General features: G+C 46.0%; 1 protein-coding gene across 2 annotated transcripts in view; it reads left to right on the top strand.

The window, feature by feature from the left end:
• The window catches only part of PABPC4 (poly(A) binding protein cytoplasmic 4), a 196504-nt gene that overhangs the window by 31216 nt on the left and 142720 nt on the right, over positions 1–22568 (top strand). The window contains exons 2-4 of one of the 2 annotated variants that reach the window (XM_069223417.1): positions 7685–7914; positions 14486–14601; positions 14948–15087. In XM_069223417.1, coding sequence (XP_069079518.1) covers positions 7685–7914; positions 14486–14601; positions 14948–15087 — 486 coding nt within the window. The remainder of the gene's footprint in view (positions 1–7684; positions 7915–14485; positions 14602–14947; positions 15088–22568) is intronic. The other variant, XM_069223418.1, reaches the window with a different exon arrangement.

Genomic DNA, 22568 nt, shown 5'->3' with positions numbered 1-22568 from the left:
AGGCCAGTAACAAAGCCTGCACTGGGTGGAGATGCTAACACCTCCCTCAGGCAGGAATTGTCACACCTGGCGGTGAGCCTCAAAGGCTCACCTCCTTTGTGCCAACCCAGCAGGACACTCCAGCTAGTGGAGTTGCCCGCCCCCTCCGGCCAGGCCCCACTTTTGGCGGCAAGGCTGGAGAAAATAATGAGAAAAACAAGGAGGAGTCACTGACCAGTCAGGACAGCCCCTAAGGTGTCCTGAGCTGAGGTGACTCTAACTTTTAGAAATCCTCCATCTTGCAGATGGAGGATTCCCCCAATAGGGTTAGGAATGTGACCCCCTCCCCTTGGGAGGAGGCACAAAGAGGGTGTACCCACCCTCAGGGCTAGTAGCCATTGGCTACTAACCCCCCAGACCTAAACACGCCCTTAAATTTAGTATTTAAGGGCTACCCTGAACCCTAGAAAGTTAGATTCCTGCAACTACAAGAAGAAGGACTGCCCAGCTGAAAACCCCTGCAGCGGAAGACCAGAAGACGACAACTGCCTTGGCTCCAGAAACTCACCGGCCTGTCTCCTGCCTTCCAAAGATCCTGCTCCAGCGACGCCTTCCAAAGGGACCAGCGACCTCGACATCCTCTGAGGACTGCCCCTGCTTCGAAAAGACAAGAAACTCCCGAGGACAGCGGACCTGCTCCAAGAAAAGCTGCAACTTTGTTTCCAGCAGCTTTAAAGAACCCTGCAAGCTCCCCGCAAGAAGCGTGAGACTTGCAACACTGCACCCGGCGACCCCGACTCGGCTGGTGGCGATCCAACACCTCAGGAGGGACCCCAGGACTACTCTGATACTGTGAGTACCAAAACCTGTCCCCCCTGAGCCCCCACAGCGCCGCCTGCAGAGGGAATCCCGAGGCTTCCCCTGACCGCGACTCTTTGAACCTAAAGTCCCGACGCCTGGGAGAGACCCTGCACCCGCAGCCCCCAGGACCTGAAGGACCGGACTTTCACTGGAGGAGTGACCCCCAGGAGTCCCTCTCCCTCGCCCAAGTGGAGGTTTCCCCGAGGAATCCCCCCCTTGCCTGCCTGCAGCGCTGAAGAGATCCCGAGATCTCTCATAGACTAACATTGAAAACCCGACGCTTGTTTCTACACTGCACCCGGCCGCCCCCGCGCTGCTGAGGGTGAAATTTCTGTGTGGACTTGTGTCCCCCCCGGTGCCCTACAAAACCCCCCCTGGTCTGCCCTCCGAAGACGCGGGTACTTACCTGCAAGCAGACCGGAACCGGGGCACCCCCTTCTCTCCATTCTAGCCTATGTGTTTTGGGCACCACTTTGAACTCTGCACCTGACCGGCCCTGAGCTGCTGGTGTGGTGACTTTGGGGTTGCTCTGAACCCCCAACGGTGGGCTACCTTGGACCAAGAACTGAACCCTGTAAGTGTCCTACTTACTTGGTAAAACTAACAAAAACTTACCTCCCCCAGGAACTGTGAAAATTGCACTAAGTGTCCACTTTTAAAACAGCTATTTGTCAATAACTTGAAAAGTATACATGCAATTTTGATGATTTGAAGTTCCTAAAGTACTTACCTGCAATACCTTTCGAATGAGATATTACATGTAGAATTTGAACCTGTGGTTCTTAAAATAAACTAAGAAAAGATATTTTTCTATATAAAAACCTATTGGCTGGATTTGTCTCTGAGTGTGTGTACCTCATTTATTGTCTTGTGTATGTACAACAAATGCTTAACACTACTCCTTGGATAAGCCTACTGCTCGACCACACTACCACAAAATAGAGCATTAGTATTATCTATTTTTACCACTATTTTACCTCTAAGGGGAACCCTTGGACTCTGTGCATGCTATTCCTTACTTTGAAATAGCACATACAGAGCCAACTTCCTACAGGCTGCCACTGCAGGCTGCATGTCTTGGAGCAGCTAAAAGTGAAAAAACGACATGGCCCACAGCCTGTGGGCCATGTCCCCAACACTACATGCAGTATATGTAAGTCACCCCTACAGCAGGCCTTACAGCCCTAAGGCAAGGTGCATTATATTGCATGTGAGGACATATCTGCAGGAGCAGACATGCTACTGCTATGTCTTTGTTGATTCTTAGACATAATGAGGGAGCAGGAAGCCATTTTAAGTACATGTGCTGGACACTGGTCAATACGGGTTTCCCAGCTACATGATGGCTTCACCAAAAATAGGGATGTTAGGTATCAGACATCTTTTATTAATAAAACCTCACTGATTCCAGTGGTGGAGTTAATACATGCATCCAGAGGGCACTATAGAGGCGTCCCCTGAAAACCTACCAAATGTTGGTGGGCTGAATGACTAGTTTCCACCAGTCTGCCACCAACAGATGAGTTTCTGACCCCCTCACCCCCACCTGCCGCCCCCCAATGGGTGAGAGCCTTTGCTCTTGGGCGGTCAGAAACAGAGCCTGCTCAGGCAAGGGTGTTAACACACCCCTCCCAACAGTATGACCTGCAAATCTGGATTCCAAGCAGGGGAGCGTCAAAGAAGCCCACTGCCCTTGGTATGCAGAGCTGGCTTCCTTCAGAAGGAAGATGCCGACCCCCTGCCCCAGGGCCCATTTGGCACCTGGACAGGCAGGAAAATTAGCTATGCAGGAGACTTGTTGCAGTTGCAGGCTTGACACACCTCTAAGGTGGCCAGCCTGAATTAAACACAGCTGTAGGAATTCCACCATCATGTGTGTGGTGGAATTAGGAATTCTGGGACAGGGTGATGACCACTCCCCAAAGGAAGTGGTCATCTAGGGGGTGTAGTGACCCCAGGGTTATTTAACCAGTTGGCTAATCCTTCACTCCTCTTAACCCCCCCCTAAATTGAGTATTGAGGGGACCCCCTGATATCAGGACCTCGGAGCCCCAAAAGCAAAGACTGAGTGTAGGAAGTTGGCTCTGTATATACTATTTCAAAGTAAGAAATAGTGTGCACAGAGTCCAAGGGTTCCCCTTAGAGGTAAGGTAGTGGCAAAAAGAGATAATTCTAATGCTCTATTTTGTGGTAGTGTGGTTGAGCAGTAGGCTTATCAGAGGGTAGTGTTAAGCATTTGTTGTACACACACAGGCAATAAATGAAGAACACACACTCAAAGACAAATTCCAGGCCAATAGGTTTTTATATAGAAAAATATATTTTCTTAGTTTATTTTAAGAAACACAGGTTCAAGATTTACAAACAATACTTGAAATGAAAGGTATTTCACTCAGGTATCTTAGGAACTTTGAATTATCACAATAGTATGTACAGTTTTGACAAAAATGGCAATAAGCTATTTTAAAAGTGGACACAGTGCAAAAATCAACAGTTCCTGGGGGAGGTAAGTAAATGTTAAGTTAACAGGTAAGTAAAACACTTACAGGGTTCAAAGTTGGGTCCAAGGTAGCCCACCGTTGGGGTTCAAGGCAACCCCAAAGTTACCACACCAGCAGCTCAGGGCCAGTCAGGTGCAGAGGTCAAAGTGGTGCCCAAAACACATAGGCTTCAATGGAAATAGGGGTGCCCCAGTTCCAGTCTGCCAGCAGGTAAGTACCAGCGACTTCGGAGGGCAGACCAGGGGGGTTTTGTAGGGCACCGGGGGGACACAAGTAGGCACAGAAAGTACACCCTCATCGGCACAGGGGCGGCCGGGTGCAGAGTGCAAACAGGCGTCGGGTTTTCAATCGGAATCAATGGGGAGGCCGGGGGTCTCTTCAGCGATGCAGGCAGGCACAGAGGGGGCTCCTTGGGGTAGCCACCACCTGGGCTAGGAAGAGGGTCGCCTGGGGGTCGCTCCTGCACTGGAGTTCGGTTCCTTCAGGTCCTGGGGGCTGCGGGTGCAGTGTGTTTTCCAGGCATTGGGTTCCTTGAAGCAGGCAGTCGCGGTCAGGGGGAGCCTCTGGATTCCCTCTGCAGGCGTCGCTGTGGGGGCTCAGGGAGGTCAACTCTGGCTACTCACGGGCTCGCAGTCGCCGGGGAGTCCTCCCTGTGGTGTTAGTTTTCCGCAGGTAGAGCCGGGAGCATCGGGTGCAGAGTGGAAAGTCTCACGCTTCCGGCGGGAAACGTGTGGTCTTTAAAAGTTGCTTCTTTGTTGCAAAGTTGCAGGTTTGTTGAACAGGGCCGATGTTCTCGGGAGCTTCTTGGTCTTTTTAGATGCAGGGTAGTCCTCTGAGGCTTCAGAGGTCGCTGGACCCTAGAGGATGCGTCGCTGTTGCCGTTTTTCTTGAAGTGGGGAGACAGGCCGGTAGCGCTGGGGCCAAAGAAGTTGTCGTCTCCGTCTTCTCTGCAGGGCTTCAGGTCAGCAGTCCTTCTTCTTCTTAGGTTGCAGGAATCTCTCTTCCTTGGTTCTGGGGGGCCCTAAATACTCAAGTTAGGGTGTGTTTAGGTCTGGGAGGGCAGTAGCCAATGGCTACTGGCCCTGAGGGTGGCTACACCCTCTTTGTGCCTTCTCCCTGTGGGGAGGGGGGTACATCCCTAATCCTATTGGGGGAATCCTCCAAAAGAGCCATTTGTGCCTCTGTAATTCCTCTGGGGATTTGCTTGGGCTCTTTACACAGTGTACCTCTTTTTGGTCAACTATATAGAGAGCCAGCTTCCTACAGAGAACATGCAGTGTAATTTCTTTCAGTCACCTACTGCACAAGGATCATTCACAGCTGCAGAATCCCATCAAATATACAGCATATTTTGGTCATGAAGGTTTGTATAATTCAGAGGCCTTAAAAACATATATTATGTATACATGTAATTTTTTTTTAATGCAACACGCATCACTGATGATCTGTTTCTTGAATACTTGAGTGTCTACTTGAGGGTACTGAAGAAGGAACGATTTAATTTTACTATAATGTGGTACAATAAAAGGAGAGTTGTAGCTCTCCCATGAGAGCGGAGGGTGGTTTATTTCCTTCATGCCGGTTCATGCCAGTTTTTAAACAGCTACTCAGAGCTGCGAATCATCTCTGTTGCATTTGCCAGCACATAACTTTCAGGGACCTCACCTCGCTATAAATAACACTGGCAGATTTGTCAAACTGCTTAGAGCTGTCTTCTAAATTGCCTTTGCATAGGAGCTGCTTTGTTAGTTGGTCTAACCCTAGATTATCCCCCCTTCATAACTACCATCCCCTTTCATAACTCTAAATGCCTCTGCCATGCATGGCAGTTCCACACATCTTCCACCTCAGCTGTTGAGCACTTTCCTCCATCCTCCACACTGATACATAATTTATCTTGTACCTCGGGAGACCCTTTCTCTTGTCCATCACACACATACAATTCTTATGCATCACATCTCTTTAGAACCTCTTCAGTCACCACTCTCTGTTTTCATAACAATTCATAATTTTGCATCCTTTTCATATTGAAATTTCACCCACACTATGGAGACACTAGGATGCCATAGAAATGATAGAAGTGTGTGATACACATAGCATGACATACCCTCACAGGATTTTTCTCCCACTGCTACAAAACTTAGTTCAGTTCAGTTCTTTCTGAAATCCACATAACTATCTCACAGCTTTAGAAAAAAATATTGTCTGTAAAACTTACTTCCATTCTTCCAATCCAGGACATAAATTGTTCTTCATAATTCCGAACTCTTCAGAGCTTCCCTCTATTCTTTCAGCTTTACAGAAGTGTTGCATCATTCATAACTTCACTGAACTTGCACCCATCATTCTCAGCCTTGCCTTCTGCCCTTCCGTCTTCACAACTCCATAGAGCAATTGTATGGATGTGTTTCTGAAACTGCATAGAACTTTGTTCCATCCTTACAACTTCACAGAACTCTTCTTCCGTCCTTCTCAACACTGTAACATTTCCCCATCACACAAACCTCTAGCTCCTACCTCCCATCCTACACAACTATACAGAACTAATGCAGGTTTCAAACTCTGTAGAACTTCTTTTACATCCTTTAGAACTCCACAGAACTCTTTCCACCACTTCTCAACTCCACAACACTTCCCCATCCTTCAAATGTGCAGAGCGGTACCCCTCATCCTTCACAGGTCTACACCTTCAAAATATACAGAACTTTCCTCCCATTGTTTACAACTCTGCATACCTCCCCTCAGACTGATGCACAAAATATCTTTTAATTTTTCACTTCTGCTACCTTTCACAGCTCTTGAGAGCTCCCTCAATTTGTTGGCAATTGGACAGAACTCAGTTTTTTCCTTCACAGTTTCACATAACTCCCCCCTCCGTTGTTCGCAACTCCACAGAACACCCTTTACAACTTTCCTGAACTCCTTTTACAACTTTCATAGTTGCAAAGATCTTGTTTCTATTCTTTACAAATCCAAGTAGCTTGTCTCATATCCTTCACAACACCACCGAATTCACTCTTGTGCTTTATGACTCTACAGAACGTACCTCCTATCCTTCTCAAACCTTCAGAATTGTTACACTATACAGTTCACAGAATATTACTCCTGCACTACATCAAAGTGCTGAATGTCACATTCTTCACAACTTTTGAGAACCTCCACCATCATCCACAGTTTCACAGAACATCTCTCTGTTATTCAAAACTTTGTCCATCCAATCTCTCATCTCAGGAACATCCTTCTTATACTTCACTACTTTTCACACTTTTACCATCATTCACAACAATGTAAGGCTAACCTCCCATCCATCCTGATTCTTCAGACAGTTCCTCCACCCTTTGCAAGTCTTGGATTCGGGTTGTCATAGATGCTGGGTCAGTGGCTTCCTGTCTGCTCCTGCACTACCTGCTGCGAGCGAGGGCTGGTCGTGCACATGGTTCCTGGCTGTGTGGACCTGATACTATCCCTGAACACAAAAACCACATGGCACTACCCCTAAACATCTGCCTCTGAACTACTCCGTAGTCCATGATGTAAGGACTGGCTGAGGTGGAGAGCCTCTTACTTGGCCTTACTTTGGCTTCTTGAAGATCCAGCTCTTTGCTCAGACCTCTCATTGGGTCAGTTGGTGCTTAAAGGATACCTTCCAATCCCTCCAGATGGTCCTTTAGATATAGCGATTTCACGGGTTGTATTTTTAAGTGCCTTGGCTCCAACATTTTATAGGAGGTTTTTCCTACTCCTGAAGAGCTTTTTCCAGTAATTAACAGATTTTTAGATCATAAATTTGCACTCGGTTTGATGAAATCCAGCACCTTCAGCTGCTCCCGACCTTTCTCTGCTCTCTGTCCTAAACCCTTTCCTTTGCCTGCTGCAGATTTTCCTTCCTACCCCTGACCAAACCCAATTTCTGTTTTGCTTCTGATCATGCATCTTTCCTCCTTTTGTTGGTGATCATTTCCCATTGCTTTTGTTGTTTCAAACTTCACCCTGTTTCCTCTTTGCTAATGATCTTAGTCCCTGTTTTCTCTACTCCTAATCATCCTGATCATACCTTTCTTCTGCTCTTAACTCTTTTCTTTCTCTACAGCTGTTCCCGATTCTACTCTTTTCACTCTTTGCTTACTTCTGATCCTGCCTAATCCCTGTTTTTTGTTTCCTTCTTGGCTTTATGTTCTCTCTGCTCCTGATCTTATTCACTGTGTTCTCTGCTCTTGATTGTGATTGTCTTTCTCTTTCTACTCCTGGTCATACCATTGTTTTTGATTATCTTCCTACTGGTACTCTCACTTTCTCCTTTCTCTACAGCTACTCCTGATCTTACCCCTTTCCTTTCTCTACAGCCGCTCCTGATCTTACCCCCCTTCCTTTCTCTGCAGCTGAGCGTGCTTTGGACACCATGAACTTTGACGTGATCAAGGGGAAACCTATCCGCATCATGTGGTCTCAGCGGGACCCCTCCCTGCGTAAATCTGGGGTCGGTAATGTCTTCATCAAGAACCTTGACAAGTCAATAGACAACAAAGCACTTTATGACACCTTCTCAGCCTTTGGGAACATTCTGTCCTGCAAGGTAAGTGCAGCAGACACCAGTCACTGCAAGTCTCATCAGTCACATTGAGATTGCTTCAGTTATTTTCCAACCTAGTTGATCATTGCAAGCCTCTTCAGTTACTGCACGCCTTGTTGGTTACTGCACGCCTTGTCAGTCTGTGTGAGTCTTGTTGTTTACTTTGACTCGTCATTCACTGCAAGCTTTGTTAGTCATTACTTAGTCTCACTAGTTTATCGGTCAGTCTGAGGCTCATTGGTTATGTTGAGCTTCATCAGTAACTGCAAGTCTTCTCAGTCACTTTGAGCTTATTCAAGTACTTCAAGTGTCACTGACAGGGCCACTGGAACTATGCGACAGAAGAGGGCCAAGTTATGCGGCAGGGTTGACTAAGTTATGGGGCAAGAAATGGCAAATTACAAGATATAATGTAGCACATTTTCTGATAGTATTATTTCATTATTTTGTCACTTTTACACTTAACACTACCTGGATCTAGGTTGCATCTAATTGGTACCAGTTTAACACGCAAGCATGGCAATAAGTAATAGAAAGGGACCTTCCTCGGTGCGGCAATGCGTGTTGTTGCATTTTTAGTACGTTTTAAACCATTTGAGCTAGAAAGGATTTGTTTTTGTTAAAATCTGCAAATTATGCTGCAGATGATGGATTATGTGGGAAATGCTGTAGATTCATAGCTATGCAAAAAACCCGCTGCCACACAGTGGCATAATTCTAGTGCCCCTGCTTATTAGTTTCTGAAAACCTTATCAGTTATCTTGAGTTTTGTTGGTCACTGTCTTGCAAGATCTGTGATCCTCCTCAACTGTCGTTCTGAGCCTTGATTGTCACCTCATGCCTTGTCAGTCTTTGCAGCCCACCTGGGACTCCTCCCTTCTAGGGCAAAACCCCTTGATATGTCTTTTACATATAAAAAATAATCTAGATGGTTGTCACAGGAGAGCTGAGCAGACTTCCCATGCTCTGCATCAAAAGATTCCTTTCTGTTAAGCTTTCTGTCTAGGATATTAACAGTTTTGTTTCTGTGGAATGGTCTTTCTTGGTCTCTCCACCATTTTTGACTCTCGGGCCTGCATTTAGAAAGCCTTCTCTACAGCATCTTTCCCAGGACTAGCGCAGAGACTTTGCATGTCACCTGAGAAACCCTCCCTCTTCTAGTGTCTTCATTCATACTGGAATCCCACAACCTGGGAAAGAACAGGATATTTCTCTTCTCAGTAAATCTTCCCCGTTTCAGTGCCTTGCTTCCCTCCTGCAAGAAGGTTGCATAAATCTCCTCCTCCATTTAGTTTTCCCTTCTGTCTTCTGAAAATATCTCTCCTCTTTCCCCGAAGTTTAGTCTTTTCTTTGCAGCACCTGTTCTTCAACCATCACTTCTCTCTTATTAGTCTTCTTGCTGCAGGCAGAAGGTAGTACATTGCTTATATACGTTAAAAATATTTAATGGTTATAGTTTGAGCCCTTAAGGGCTGTTATGTGAACATAGCATTATGAGTGCGGCTGTATTGAAAAGTTCTTATAGATAAGAGAAATGGACTGATAAATGTGGGGTTAGAAATTATAAATAGTGTGTGGCTAGTTCTAAGTAGTAGTAGAACTAGGCACACACTTAAGGGCTCGAAATATAACCATTAAATACTTTTAACGTATATAAGCAGTGTACCACATTACTACAAACATGTAAGCTCTGGCAAGAAAAGTTACGACGGGTGGCTACGATGGTTTATTAACATCACTGCTTCATTTGAAATATATACACATAGACCGTTTAAATACGGCCGCGGTCTTCACGCCTTTTTATCCACCCATCTCTTAGGGGGACTAAAAATAAGAAAAGTACTACGTTTAGGAACAGATTAAATATGGTGCCGACCTGTAACGCCGATTTAGTGAGTTGGGATTCATCCCAGGAGGTAGAAGTATGGCATCTCGCCTATGGACGGGTAAGTGGCCTGATAACTGAGGGATTCAAGCAACTTATATCATTGTAGCAGAGACACTTTCTCCGATTAATTTTAGACCCTCTCACAATTTTAAGGCCAATCTTTGTTTCATCTTTGAGTTAAGGTGGACTGTGCAATAACTCCCTTTTGGGCTGCCTTACATCCTAAATCCTACCATCTACAATATTGATACCACGATTACCATAATCATGTAAAGGCATTTTTCTGAGCAAACCGTTTTCACACAAGCTTCATATACATAAACTTACATACCATAGTTGTATTTTCCTAAAAGATGCCTTTTTGACTTACGCTTCAATCTGTCTAATATTAACCATCGAACTGTATATGACTATAGATATGAATTGATTATTCTATTGCTATTCTTGGGCATTATTGACAAGAATATAACCGAATGTATAGCACCTTTAATGTTACTATTCTTTCTAACAGATTGAATGTAATGACCAATCAAAAATGATCCCAATAATGGAGGTATTGTGACTATACTTATTAGGTATGATCTGTCTCCGAATATCATTTACTGGCACCAAAAATACTCACAGACTAACTCAGGAATTCTGCATATGCATGAGAACAGTCTATCAATCATCTTTTGCCAGCATCTTTCTTACTAACTAATAGCACCTTTAGATGTGAATAAATCAGGGATACCTAATTAAGAACATCACTAAATTGACCTAATCTTTCATACTTAACTCACGGTTAACGTCAGTTGGAATTCTTTTGCCTTCTTACCAGGACATTAACTTTTCTCCCCTTACTAGGGGATGTATCTATTCACATTTCCCTTTTATACTTGTACCAATCTCACTGAATACCCCTGGCACTCTTTCCTCCCTATGTCACACTATTTAAAGTTTAGCTCTCTTAACAGTCTTATAACATATTGAACCTGCACCATCTATATCTTACAGCCTAGAAAAAGTCCTAGGTAGATACACCACAGGGGGCGAAACACGTGTCAGCTTTCTGCTTTACTGCCTTAAACATCTACAACCTTAATTTGAAATGCATACCAATAAATAACCTTGGACTTCAAGGCTCTTGGATTTAATGTCCAGAAACTTTGAATTTGCTATCAATTAAAATTCTGAACTCTTCAAGTGGGTTCTCGATCTTCTGTTACTTCAAGACTGTGACCCGGGGAAGTATTGGCCAATACCCTATTCTGTTACCCAGGACACTACTAAATAAAGGGCATTTGAACAGGAAGAGAGAATTGGGCCATGGCTACTTGATTTCTTTTAGAACCAACAGGTTATGATTCAACCTTGCAACACTATTGAAATCAAAGGCAACTGTACTTCTATTCATTACATCTTCCAAACCACCATTGACCTCAGTGGAGATAATACCAACATTCAGTTGCTTTCCATATACCATGAAACCTTACGCTGTCAATCATCACTATTTCCACTAAAGAATTGTTTGTAAAAACGTGTCCAATGTTTTTTTTTTCACTTTCACTGTGCTGCAGCTTCAGGACCAATCAATATAGGTCCTCACACTCCTAAGCCATTGAACAAAAGGTCCTGCTCTAAGAGTGCTTTGAAATCAAGGCAACCTCTCCTGGGGCCAGGGATTCAATCCCTTTGTGAAAATCGTTTGGGGGGAGGGGAAGGCACAGGATGCTACTGTACTTTCTGCAGTGTCCCACAACATTCTCGGAGAATGTTGGTGGTGCCCCTGCCTTTCCTGGGGCCCCACAAAGAGCCCACCAGTAGAAAAATTACCAGGCTGCACAAGACAGTAATGTAAAATGCAGCTGCACACGTGTCATCACATTTTTGGGTGTAAGCCCAATGCAAGTTCACTTTTCCTAAACCCTGGGTTTAATACAGTTCTGTTTCCATTATGTGTTCCCACGTGGGTTCACATTCTCGCGTCTGTTGCTTTCTGTTTGCAGGGCACTAGAAGTTAAAAAGAACAAAATAGTACCTCAATCCTGTCAGGAGCAGTGGATGGGTGCTGATTAAGTTGAATCAATTAGTAATTGGTCCCTGCTCCACAGAAAGAAATGAATGCTTAGCCTGCAGTGACCAATTACTAGGCTGTTAAGAAGAATGCCATGCAAGCCAACAACGGTAAGCGACGGGCGGGCTCCAAGGCCTTTTTGTACACAGTGGTGTCTTGCAAGCGAGACGCTTGCACTAACGCATGCTCCTGTAAGCTCTACCTAAAAATGTCAAAATAATGAACTAATTTGATAAAAAAAATGCTGCTTTATGCCACATAATTTTACTTTAATTGCCGCATAATTTAGTCAACCCTGCAGAATAATTTGGTCCTCTCCTGCTGCATAATTTCAGTGGTGCTGCATAATATGGATGTTCTTTTATGAACCATTAAATGCCATTTCTGTTCCTGTTCCTGTTTTTAGCACTTCATGTCAAAGATGTGCCTTGTGAGTTACTCCTGAATGGAAATATTTCCTTAATAATTATATCCTTTGAGAAGGGTGTCCCAAGAGGTGCATTCCTGTACTGCAAATAGCAACGTCAGCTAACTAAGAGATATTTATGCATAAAGTGTATGTGTTCCCTGGTCTTAAGACATGCTAGAGCTGATGCTTGTTAACTTTTTCCCCCCCTTAAAGAAGGTGGCTATCCCTGCATGAATCTTAGCTCCATGGCTGCCACGATCCTCCAAATCTGTATGAATTTAAGTTATTTTACTTATTTTACAGATCACCATTGCTGCCCTTTTTAGGTCTTGTATTCGCCAAGACATTTTGCGTTTACTAAACTAAAAATTGATCAGGTCAGTGTGGGCTTTATGAGGACTAATAGATATTTTTGATTTTAGCTTTTATTTTTATTTTGGCCTGAGGTGGGCTCAGCTGTTTAATCAATTATAAAGTTTTGCAAAAACCATGACAAAACAAGCACTGACAAAAACAAAAGGGTGGCGGCCAACGAGGCACCTGTTGGATTTGCCAGTGCTTCTTTGGACAACATAAGGCCTCCTAGAATAGAATATAGGCTTTTTCAGGAACCTCCTTTGTTATTTGTCCACAGATGTGATAGTGAAGCCGTCTCAAGCCTTGCTGCTACTTGTAGTACTAACTGCTGAGGCAGCAAAGCTTTCAAATGTAACTTCACTCCAAAATGTATGCCCAGGTTCCAGACTAAGCCTCATTAGTCCTCATGCACTTCAGGGGCCATAATATAGATAGTGCCATGGGGGCACAACGGGCAGTCCCTCCGGTAATACTGATAGCGCTGGCATTCATGTATAGCTGGTGCTGTCTTTAGAGGACATTTCCTCATTTGCATTTGTCCCATGCTAAAAAGGGAATCACTTTGCCTTTGTGCCCCGCCCTAGTATGTACACGGACGAGAGGCAAACAGGCCCTTAGGAGGCGCACTGAATCTGCACCATAAAAAGGTGGCAGTCCTCTTGAGGGAGTGAAAGGGATCCCATGGACCATGCACATAATCAAAATGCCTGCTCCCTTGAGAGTGCACCCCATAATGCCTTGTGGGGCTTGACCCTAACCTAGACAATTTGCCTACTGTTGTCGTCCTAAGATGGCAGGCGCACCACCAACTGAAAAGCGTGTGGGGGAGGCTGTAGCAGGCCAGCAGCTCACCCACACTCACATAGGAATTCTACTAAGTGACCCTACGTTGACAGGGTCAAAGAAATATGACTCCTCTGTCTTTCTTCCTATAAATCAATCACTCCCAAGGCTGCAACGTTTCTTGTATAGCCTAGGAGTGCAGCGTCCTCTGGTTGGTTGGCTGGCTGGCTCTATGGCTACATGTTTGTGGCCTATATTGATCTAAGAAGGACACAGAAACGATTTGCATGGTTTTATTCAAATAAGTTATGAATGAATCTTCAAAGAAGGTTGCAATGCTGTATTAATTATAATAATTGCAAAAGGTTACAATGCTTATTAATTATGAAGATTGCAGATGGATATGAGTATTTGAATAAATGAAAGTGATGCAGTAGGATACATGATTCGGGTGTCAAAAGTGTGATAACATTGACAAATCTAATAGACCTTCTTCCTTTAAAGTGACATCCTCCTATATGATTATGTGCCATAATATATGGGAAGGTAGTGTGATATCTGGGGTGAAGTGTAACATTTTCAAAAGTATTTCCACCAGCCTTATGTATATTTGTAAATTACGGCATAGTATTAAGTTGTATGCGTGTAATAAATGTACATTTTTTCTAGAGAAAAAACACAGACTGGACAATCCAATCATTGATTGAGTGTTGCCATTGCGCGCCAGTGAATCATTATTACTAGCTCACACTACATCCCCTGAGTAGGGCCTGGACTGCTCTTCCTCACTACCCAGAGAGAGTCAAGCGCTACAAAGGGGTGTTTGTTTTCAAGTAAAGGGTGATTTACGTCCCATTATTTGAGCAGGCCACACAACTAATGGTCCATATGTATACACTAGGTATCTCCAATTGACAAAATTATGTCACAGCTGATTCTTATGTATCACCAAGGGACCAGCTTACTGTCATTGACCATCAGAAAGGACAAATGACTCAGATTGGTACCCTGAGGCTCCTGGATGACTCATGTTGATCACCACAGCTCATGGCTTACTCTTTTCTGCCTGGTGTTATTGCAGGTGGTGTGTGATGAGAATGGCTCCAAGGGCTATGCCTTTGTGCACTTTGAGACCCAAGATGCAGCAGATCGCGCCATTGAGAAAATGAACGGCATGCTACTGAATGATCGCAAAGTGTAAGTACACCACCCCCATCCTCTGATCAAGGAGAGTAGGCATCAACCTGTCACCTTTCCAATCCCCCTAAAGAGTGACTGTAAGCCTAACTCATTTTCTAGGACTATAGAGGGTGACACACGTCTAACTCACTTACCTGAAGATAGATTAGCATCCTCATCTTGCCCAACTTCCTCCAGAGTATGACCCTTATCCTAACTCGCTCTCACACTGAGTGACTTTCATCCAAACTGTTGTGGACCCCAGGTTTTGGACCATCTTCCTAACTGCCTGTCAAACCTGAATGACCACTTTCTTTTTATATGACTCTTAAGAGCTCTCATCATATTGTCTTTGTACCCTCAGGTTTGTGGGGCGTTTCAAGTCTCGGAAGGAGCGAGAGGTGGAGTTGGGCGCGAAAGCCAAAGAATTCACCAATGTTTACATCAAGAATTTTGGGGATGAAATGGATGATGACCGGCTGAAGGAGCTCTTTAGCAAGTATGGTGCGTCACACCAGGGGATGGTCACTCAAAACAGCATTCCATTGCTCCACTAAGAAATCCTGCTCCTGGTTTGATATTTTATGCTCTCAAAGATATCGTGCTCTCTCACCACACCATAGTGTCTGTGCTCACATTTTGCTGTCTGTACATACCCATCTTGTTTTGTCAATACACCTTTTTTTGTGCAAGTAAAGTATTGCCTCTCTTTTTCAGTAGTGTCTGTGGATATCCCAGCTAAACCTCACATGAATCGTGTGCAGATAGTGAGGCTCCCTGAAACACTACTCCTGTATATATATATATTTATACACATATATATGTTCGTTGGCATGCGTGGATGTAGCTATACATGCTCTGCATACTCCTGCCATCTAGTGTTGGGTTCGGAGTGTTGCAAGTTGTTTTTCTTAGAAGAAGCACTTTCGAGTCACGGGATCAAGTGACTCCTCGGTGATACTGGGCATCGACTCCTTTGTTAGATTGTTTTCTCTCCGCTGTCGGGTTCGGCTGTGTGTCTCTTCACTCTGTCTTCCCTTCGCTCAAGTTTTGAAACCTTCCTTTTCCATCTTTACTGCATTAACGGTATTATTCTCAATTGCATTTTCTCACATTCTTGCGCTCGTCTCAATCCGGGAACCCATTTGGGTCTATCTCAGCCATTTTGCTTCTGTCCTTTGTGCCACTCAAAATTCCCACACACTGATCAACATCTAATGTCTAACTTGTTCCTCTCCCCGACCATCCAGAAGCCTCCTGTGATGCCTTCCGGTCGAAAAAGACCCTTCGAGAACGAAGAGCTCATCGACTGGAGATGGCGCAAAGACACAACAGACATCTTCGGAGAGGAGCATGCCCAAGAGGAGCTGGAACAGGAGGAGGCTTTTTCCATCCAGGACTCGGACTCCGACGACCAGTTGGATATTGAAAGCCACAAGGTGACATTGGCCCAACCCGTGAGTACTGTGGCCTCTCTTCCCCCCTCTAAAACTTCCCAAAGGCCCCTTACAAAGGTCACCAGACCACCACTGCCACCAGGCGATGGCCGGCTCCGAAAAACAGGCTTGGGCACCCCACCTTCCAGCTCGGCACTGAGAATTGCCATGACCACGACATAGTCTTCGGCATCAACCTCAACATCTTTTGTCTGAGACAGTGTGGCAATTTCCCACCCAAACCTTGGCACCGAGCCCCCAAGCCCCTACTCCGATTTAGTACAGACGAAAAGGCACCAACCAAAAAGCTTGGTCCCGAATCCCAGGGATTCAACCTCTTCAGAGCCTAAAGACTAGCCAGTCTTCAGCCACACCATCTCCTTTTGAACCAATTTTGGAGACCATGGACGCTCGTCAGGGCAGACTCCACATCCAGAAGGGTACATGGTTGCATCATTACTTCTTCGTAACCTTCAAGCAGAAACTACCTTTTCAGGAGCCTCTAGGCAAATCACCACCTCCAAAGAAGACCAAGGACATGGCTATCACTATTCACAAGCCTTTTCCTCTATCGTCTCTTTAACCTACCTCTCCGCCACCCTTGTCCCCTCCTCATTCACCTGCCTCTCCTACTGCAGGAGATTTAACACCACGGGTTCCCCGTTCTTTACTGGGGGATATTTGGGTGGGACACAGCAGGACCCAGATCCATGGGACACATATGACCCTGATCCCATGATGTCCACAGATGCGGTCTTACACCCCGTACGTTCCTTGCTGCGAGAGGCTGCTACATCGTACCAGCAGGTGATTGTTCCAGCAGCCGCCTTCCACAATGTCAGACTTCACAGGAACCCCATTGAACAGTACTTTATTTTTTATACACTAACATCCACAAATAGGGATATTCAGTTCCTCCCCATGATGCTTCCTGGCATGTTTTGTCATGCAGACGACATTTCTAAGGAACCAGTCCGCGCTAGGGTTATCACCTGTAGAGTTGACAAAAAATACAAAGCTTTTCTCTATGATCCGCCACACGTAAGGTCACAGGTCCCACGAAATTCCATTGTGGCTACTACCACACGTAAATGAGCCAATAGTCATGCCAAAGGGCACTCTCCTCCCCCAGATAAGGAGAGCAGAAAGATTGAACCTGCAGTTAAAAGGATGGCTGCACAAGCAGCCAATCACTGGCCTTACAAACCTTACTTGCAAGATATGATCGGACTCACTGGGACGAGATGGAGGAGCTCCACCAATATCCCCAGATGAGCACCGCAAAAGGGGACAGCAGATTTTCATAGAACGGCAGACAGTCAGTTATAAGTCCATCAGATATGCCTCGGACACTGCTGCATATGGTATCAAGACTGCCGTCCTAGTAAGGGGACATGCCTGGCTTAGATGCTCAGGTTTTAAACCTGAGGTACAACAAGCGGTAATAAACATGCCCTTTGATAAGGAGCATCTTTTCAGCCCCCAAGTGGACTCCACCCTTGAAATGCTGAAAAAAGACACCTATACCGCAAAGGCCACCCCCTCCCCCCAAAAGGTACTGTTCATCGCCCCACATTCAGAGATGGTTACAAAACAACCTCCTCTGAGGTTGCCACATCTCAGGCCAGACAGCCTTCCAGTTCATACTCACGAGGCTTCTATAGAGGCACCTATAAATGAGGAGGTAGAGGTTAGGGCGCCACCACCCACACCTCTACATCAATATCTAAACAGTGACTATCTATGTCTCCCTACTCCACTCCTATCGGGGACCCCTTCAAAATTTCCATACAAAATTGGTCACCATCACTTCGGACCAGTGGGTCCTCTCCCTTATCCAACATGATTACTGTCTGGAGCTCATTACTACTCCAAACATTCCCCCTTGCTCTCACAGGCTTTCTCAAGAACGCCTTCTTCTTCTCGAATAAGAGGTACAATCCCTTTTTCTCAAAGGAGCCATCGAGCCAGTTCCAGTGCAATACCAAGAAACAGGAGTATACTCCCTATACTTCCTCATTCTCAAAAAGACGGCTCTCTCAGGCCCATTCTGGACCTAAGGCCCTTAAACCACTACATTATTTTGGAACACTTTCACTCTTCAAGATGTTATCCCCCTTTTACAACGTGTGACTTCATCACCGCCCTAGATCTCCAGGATGCCTACTTCCATATTCCCATCCACCCTGCACACCGCAAATATCTCAGATTCATGATTGCAGGAAAACACTAACAATTCAAGCTCCTTCCTTTTGGAGTCACCACAGCTCCTAGGGTCTTCAAAAAGTGTTTAGCGGTAGTAGTCCCACATCTCAGAAGACAAAACGTACACATATTCCCTTACCTAGATGACTAGCTCATCAAAGCCAGTACGTTTTCACTATGCCAACGCCACACTCTAACACTCTAATGACAGTATACCTTCTGCACAACTTTGGTTTCACACTCAATTTTCTCTAATCCCACCCTCAACCTCTCCAGATACAGCCCTATCTAGGTGCTACACTCAGTGCAGAATTGGGGATTGCATACCCCAATCCTGCTTGTGTTTACAACTTTCAGTCTCTCCTCCCCCCGTTTTGAGAAAACTCATCATATACAGTCAGGACTATAATGCACCTGTTAGGGATGATGGCCTCCTGCATCGCCATTGTTCCCCATGCCAGACTTCACATGCGTCCTCTACAGCAGTGTCTATCTCATCAGTAGGCCGAATCACAGGTTCACTGGGAAGATCCAGTGTTGTTAGACCACCACACTCACTGCTCTCTACAATGGTGGAACACCACCAACCTGTTTAAATGACGGTCTTTTCTAGACCCTGTGCCTCGGATCACGCTGACAACAGAAGTCTCGCACACAGGCTGGGGCGCTCACCTTTGAGACCTCTAAGTACAGGGTTGTAGGAAGTTGGCTCTGTATGCACTATTTCAAAGTAAGGAATAGTATGCACAGAGTCCAAGGGTTCCCCTTAGAGGTAAGATAGTGACAAAAATATATAATTCTAATGTTCTATTTTGTGGTAGTGTGGTCGAGCAGTAGGCTTATCAGAGGGTAGTGTTAAGCATTTGTTGTACACACATAGGCAATAAATGAGGAGCACACACTCGGAGACAATTCCAGGCCAATAGGTTTTTGTATAGAAAAATATATTTGCTTAGTTTATTTCAAGAACCACAGGTTCAAGATTTACAAGTAATGCTTTAAATGAAAGGTACTTCACTTAGGAACTTTAGGAACTTTGAATTAGCAAAATAGCATATACAGTTTTCACACAAATGACATATAGCTATTTTAAAACTAGACACAGTGCAATTTTCAACAGTTCCTGGGGGAGGTAAGTGTTTGTTAGTTTTTGCAGGTAAGTAAACCACCTACGGGGTTCAGGTTTGGGTCCAGGGTAGCCCACCGTTGGGGGTTCAGAGCAACCCCAAAGTTACCACACCAGCAGCTCAGGGCCGGTTAGGTGCAGAGGTCAAAGTGGTGCCCAAAACGCATAGGCTTCAATGGAGAAGGGGGTGCCCCGGTTCCAGTCTGCCAGCAGGTAAGTACCCGCGTCTTCGGAGGGCAGACCAGGGGGGTTTTGTAGGGCACCGGGGGGGGGTCACAAGCCAGCACAGAAAGTACACCCTCAGCGGCACGGGGGCAGCCGGGTGCAGTGTGCAAACAAGCGTCGGATTCGCAATAGAAATTAATGGGAGACCAAGGGGTCTCTTCAGCGATGCAGGCAGGCTAGGGGGGGGGGGCTCCTTGGGGTAGCCACCACATGGGCAAGGGAGAGGGCCACCTGGGGGTCGCTCCTGCACTGGAGGTCGGATCCTTCAGGTCCTGGGGGCTGCGGGTGCAGAGTCTTTACCAGGCGTCAGGTCTTTGAAGCAGGCAGTCGCGGTCAGGGGAGCCTCAGGATTCCCTCCCTCTGCAGGCGTCGCTGTGGGGGCTCAGTGGGGTCAACTCTGGCTACTCACGGTCTCGTAGTCGCCGGGGAGTCCTCCCTGTGGTATTTGTTCTCCACAAGTCGAGCCGGGGGCGTCGGGTGTAGAGTGCAAAGTCTCACGCTTCCGGCGGGAAACGTGTGTTGGTTCAAAGTTGCTTCTTTGTTGCAAAGTTGCAGTCTTTGTGGAACAGAGCCGCTGTCCTCGGGAGTTCTTGGTCCTTCTAGATGCAGGGCAGTCCTCTGAGGCTTCAGAGGTCGCTGGTCCCTGTGGAAAGCGTCGCTGGAGCAGTGTCTTTAGAAGTGGGGAGACAGGCCGGTAGAGCTGGGGCCAAAGCAGTTGGTGTGTCTGTCTTCTCTGCAGGTTCTCAGTTCAGCAGTCCTCTTCTTCTTAGGTTTCAGGAATCTGAGTTCCTAGGTTCTGGGGAGCCCCTAAATACTGAACTTAGGGGTGTGTTTAGGTCTGGGGAGTTAGTAGCCAATGGGTACTAGCCCTGAGGGTGACTACACCCTCTTTGTGCCTCCTCCCTGAGGGGAGAGGGGCACATTCCTATCCCTATTGGGGGAATCCTCCATCTGCAAGATGGAGGATTTCTAAAAGTCAGAGTCACCTCAGCTCAGGACACCTTAGGGGCTGTCTTGACTGGCCAGTGACTCCTCCTTGTTTTTCTCATTATCTCCTCCGGCCTTGCCGCCAAAAGTGGGGCCGTGGCCGGAGGGGGCGGGCAACTCCACTAGCTGGAGTGCCCTGGGGTGCTGTAACAAAGGGGGTGAGTGAGCCTTTGAGGCTCTCCGCCAGGTGTTACAGTTCCTGCAGGGGGAGGTGTGAAGCACCTCCACCTAGTACAGGCTTTGTTACTAGCCACAGAGTGACAAAGGCACTCTCCACATGTGGCCAGCAACATGTCTGGTGTGTGGCAGGCTGCTAAAACTAGTCAGCCTACACGGATAGTTGGTTAAGGTTTCAGGGGGCACCTCTAAGGTGCCCTCTGGGGTGTATGTTACAATAAAATGTACACTGGCATCAGTGTGCATTTATTGTGCTGAGAAGTTTGATACCAAACTTCCCAGTTTTCAGTGTAGCCATTATGGTGCTGTGGAGTTCGTGCATGACAGACTCCCAGACCATATACTCTTATAGCTACCCTGCACTTACAATGTCTAAGGTTTTGCTTAGACACTGTAGGGGCATAGTGCTCATGCACTTATGCCCTCACCTATGGTATAGTGCACCCTGCCTTAGGGCTGTAAGGCCTGCTAGAGGGGTGACTTATCTATACTTCATAGGCAGTGTGAGGTTGGCATAGCACCCTGAGGGGAGTGCCATGTTGACTTAGTAGTTTTAACCCCACTAGCACACACAAGCTGATAAGCAGTGTGTCTGTGCTGAGTGAGGGGTCCCCAGGGTGGCATAAGACATGCTGCAGCCCTTAGAGACCTTCCCTGGCATCAGGGCCCTTGGTACCAGGGGTACCAGTTACAAGGGACTTATCTGGATGCCAGGATGGGCCAATTGTGGAAACAAAAGTACAGGTTAGGGAAAGAACACTGGTGCTGGGGCCTGGTTAGCAGGCCTCAGCACACTATCAAATCAAAACTTAGCATCAGCAAAGGCAAAAAGTCAGGGGGTAACCATGCCAAGGAGGCATATCCTTACAAGGGTCATTGGGGTCCACATCATCAATCTCTTCATATAAACTTCCTAGAGCTTCAAACAGTATTTCTAGGCCTAAAGCATTTCTTCATCACCTCTCTCACATAGTTGTTATAGTTTGCACAGACAAATGAAAGCAATGTACTTCATTCAGAAGGGGATGGAGTACGGGGGGGGGCGTCAAGGGAGTTCGGGGGAGGTGTTTTGGGACAAGGTCACTACAATTGTCGCAGCTCTCTCAGACAATATGGAAATTGGCTCTCCAACATCACATTCACATAGTGGCAGAGTATCTCCCAGGAACTGACAACGACTTTGCAGACCTGCTCAGCAGGATGCAGCAACAAGTCTACGAATAAGAACTCCACCCCCCAAGTTCTTCAAAAATCCTTCCGGAAGTGGGCAACACCTCAAATAGATCTTTTTGCCACAGCAGAAAGCACAAAATGCCAAAACATTGCCTCCAGGTATCCACAGCTTCAATCCAAGGGCAATGCTCTATGGATGAACTGGTCAGGGATATTTACATGCACTTTTCCATCTCTCCCTCTCATTCCATTTCTAGTCCTAGGGATCGGGCAAACATCTCTCAACATGTTCCTTGTCGCTCCAACATGGGCACACCAGCCCTGGCTCACCACACTACTGGACCTTTCAGTAGTACCCCATAAGAAGCTTCTCTACAGGCCAGACCTTCTCACTCAAGACCAGGGGTCAAGTCAGGCACCCAGACCCCAAATCTCTCAACCTTGCGATGTGGCTCCTGAGTTCATAGAGTTTGGTTACTTAGATCTGAGTATTTACGTAGATTTGAGAAATTATGAGCTTCTCTAAGAATGCAGGGACATCCTCAGAGAAGCTCGTAAACCCACTACCCGAGCATGTTATGCTGCAAAGTGGAAACACTTTGCTTCCACTGTCAACCCAAACACATGAATCCCATTAAAGCTACTGTGCAACACAT

The sequence above is a fragment of the Pleurodeles waltl genome, chromosome 3_1, assembly GCF_031143425.1.
Source record: "Pleurodeles waltl isolate 20211129_DDA chromosome 3_1, aPleWal1.hap1.20221129, whole genome shotgun sequence".
Classification (NCBI taxonomy): Eukaryota; Metazoa; Chordata; class Amphibia; order Caudata; family Salamandridae; genus Pleurodeles; species Pleurodeles waltl.
This window is presented reverse-complemented; position numbering and strand designations above follow the sequence as displayed.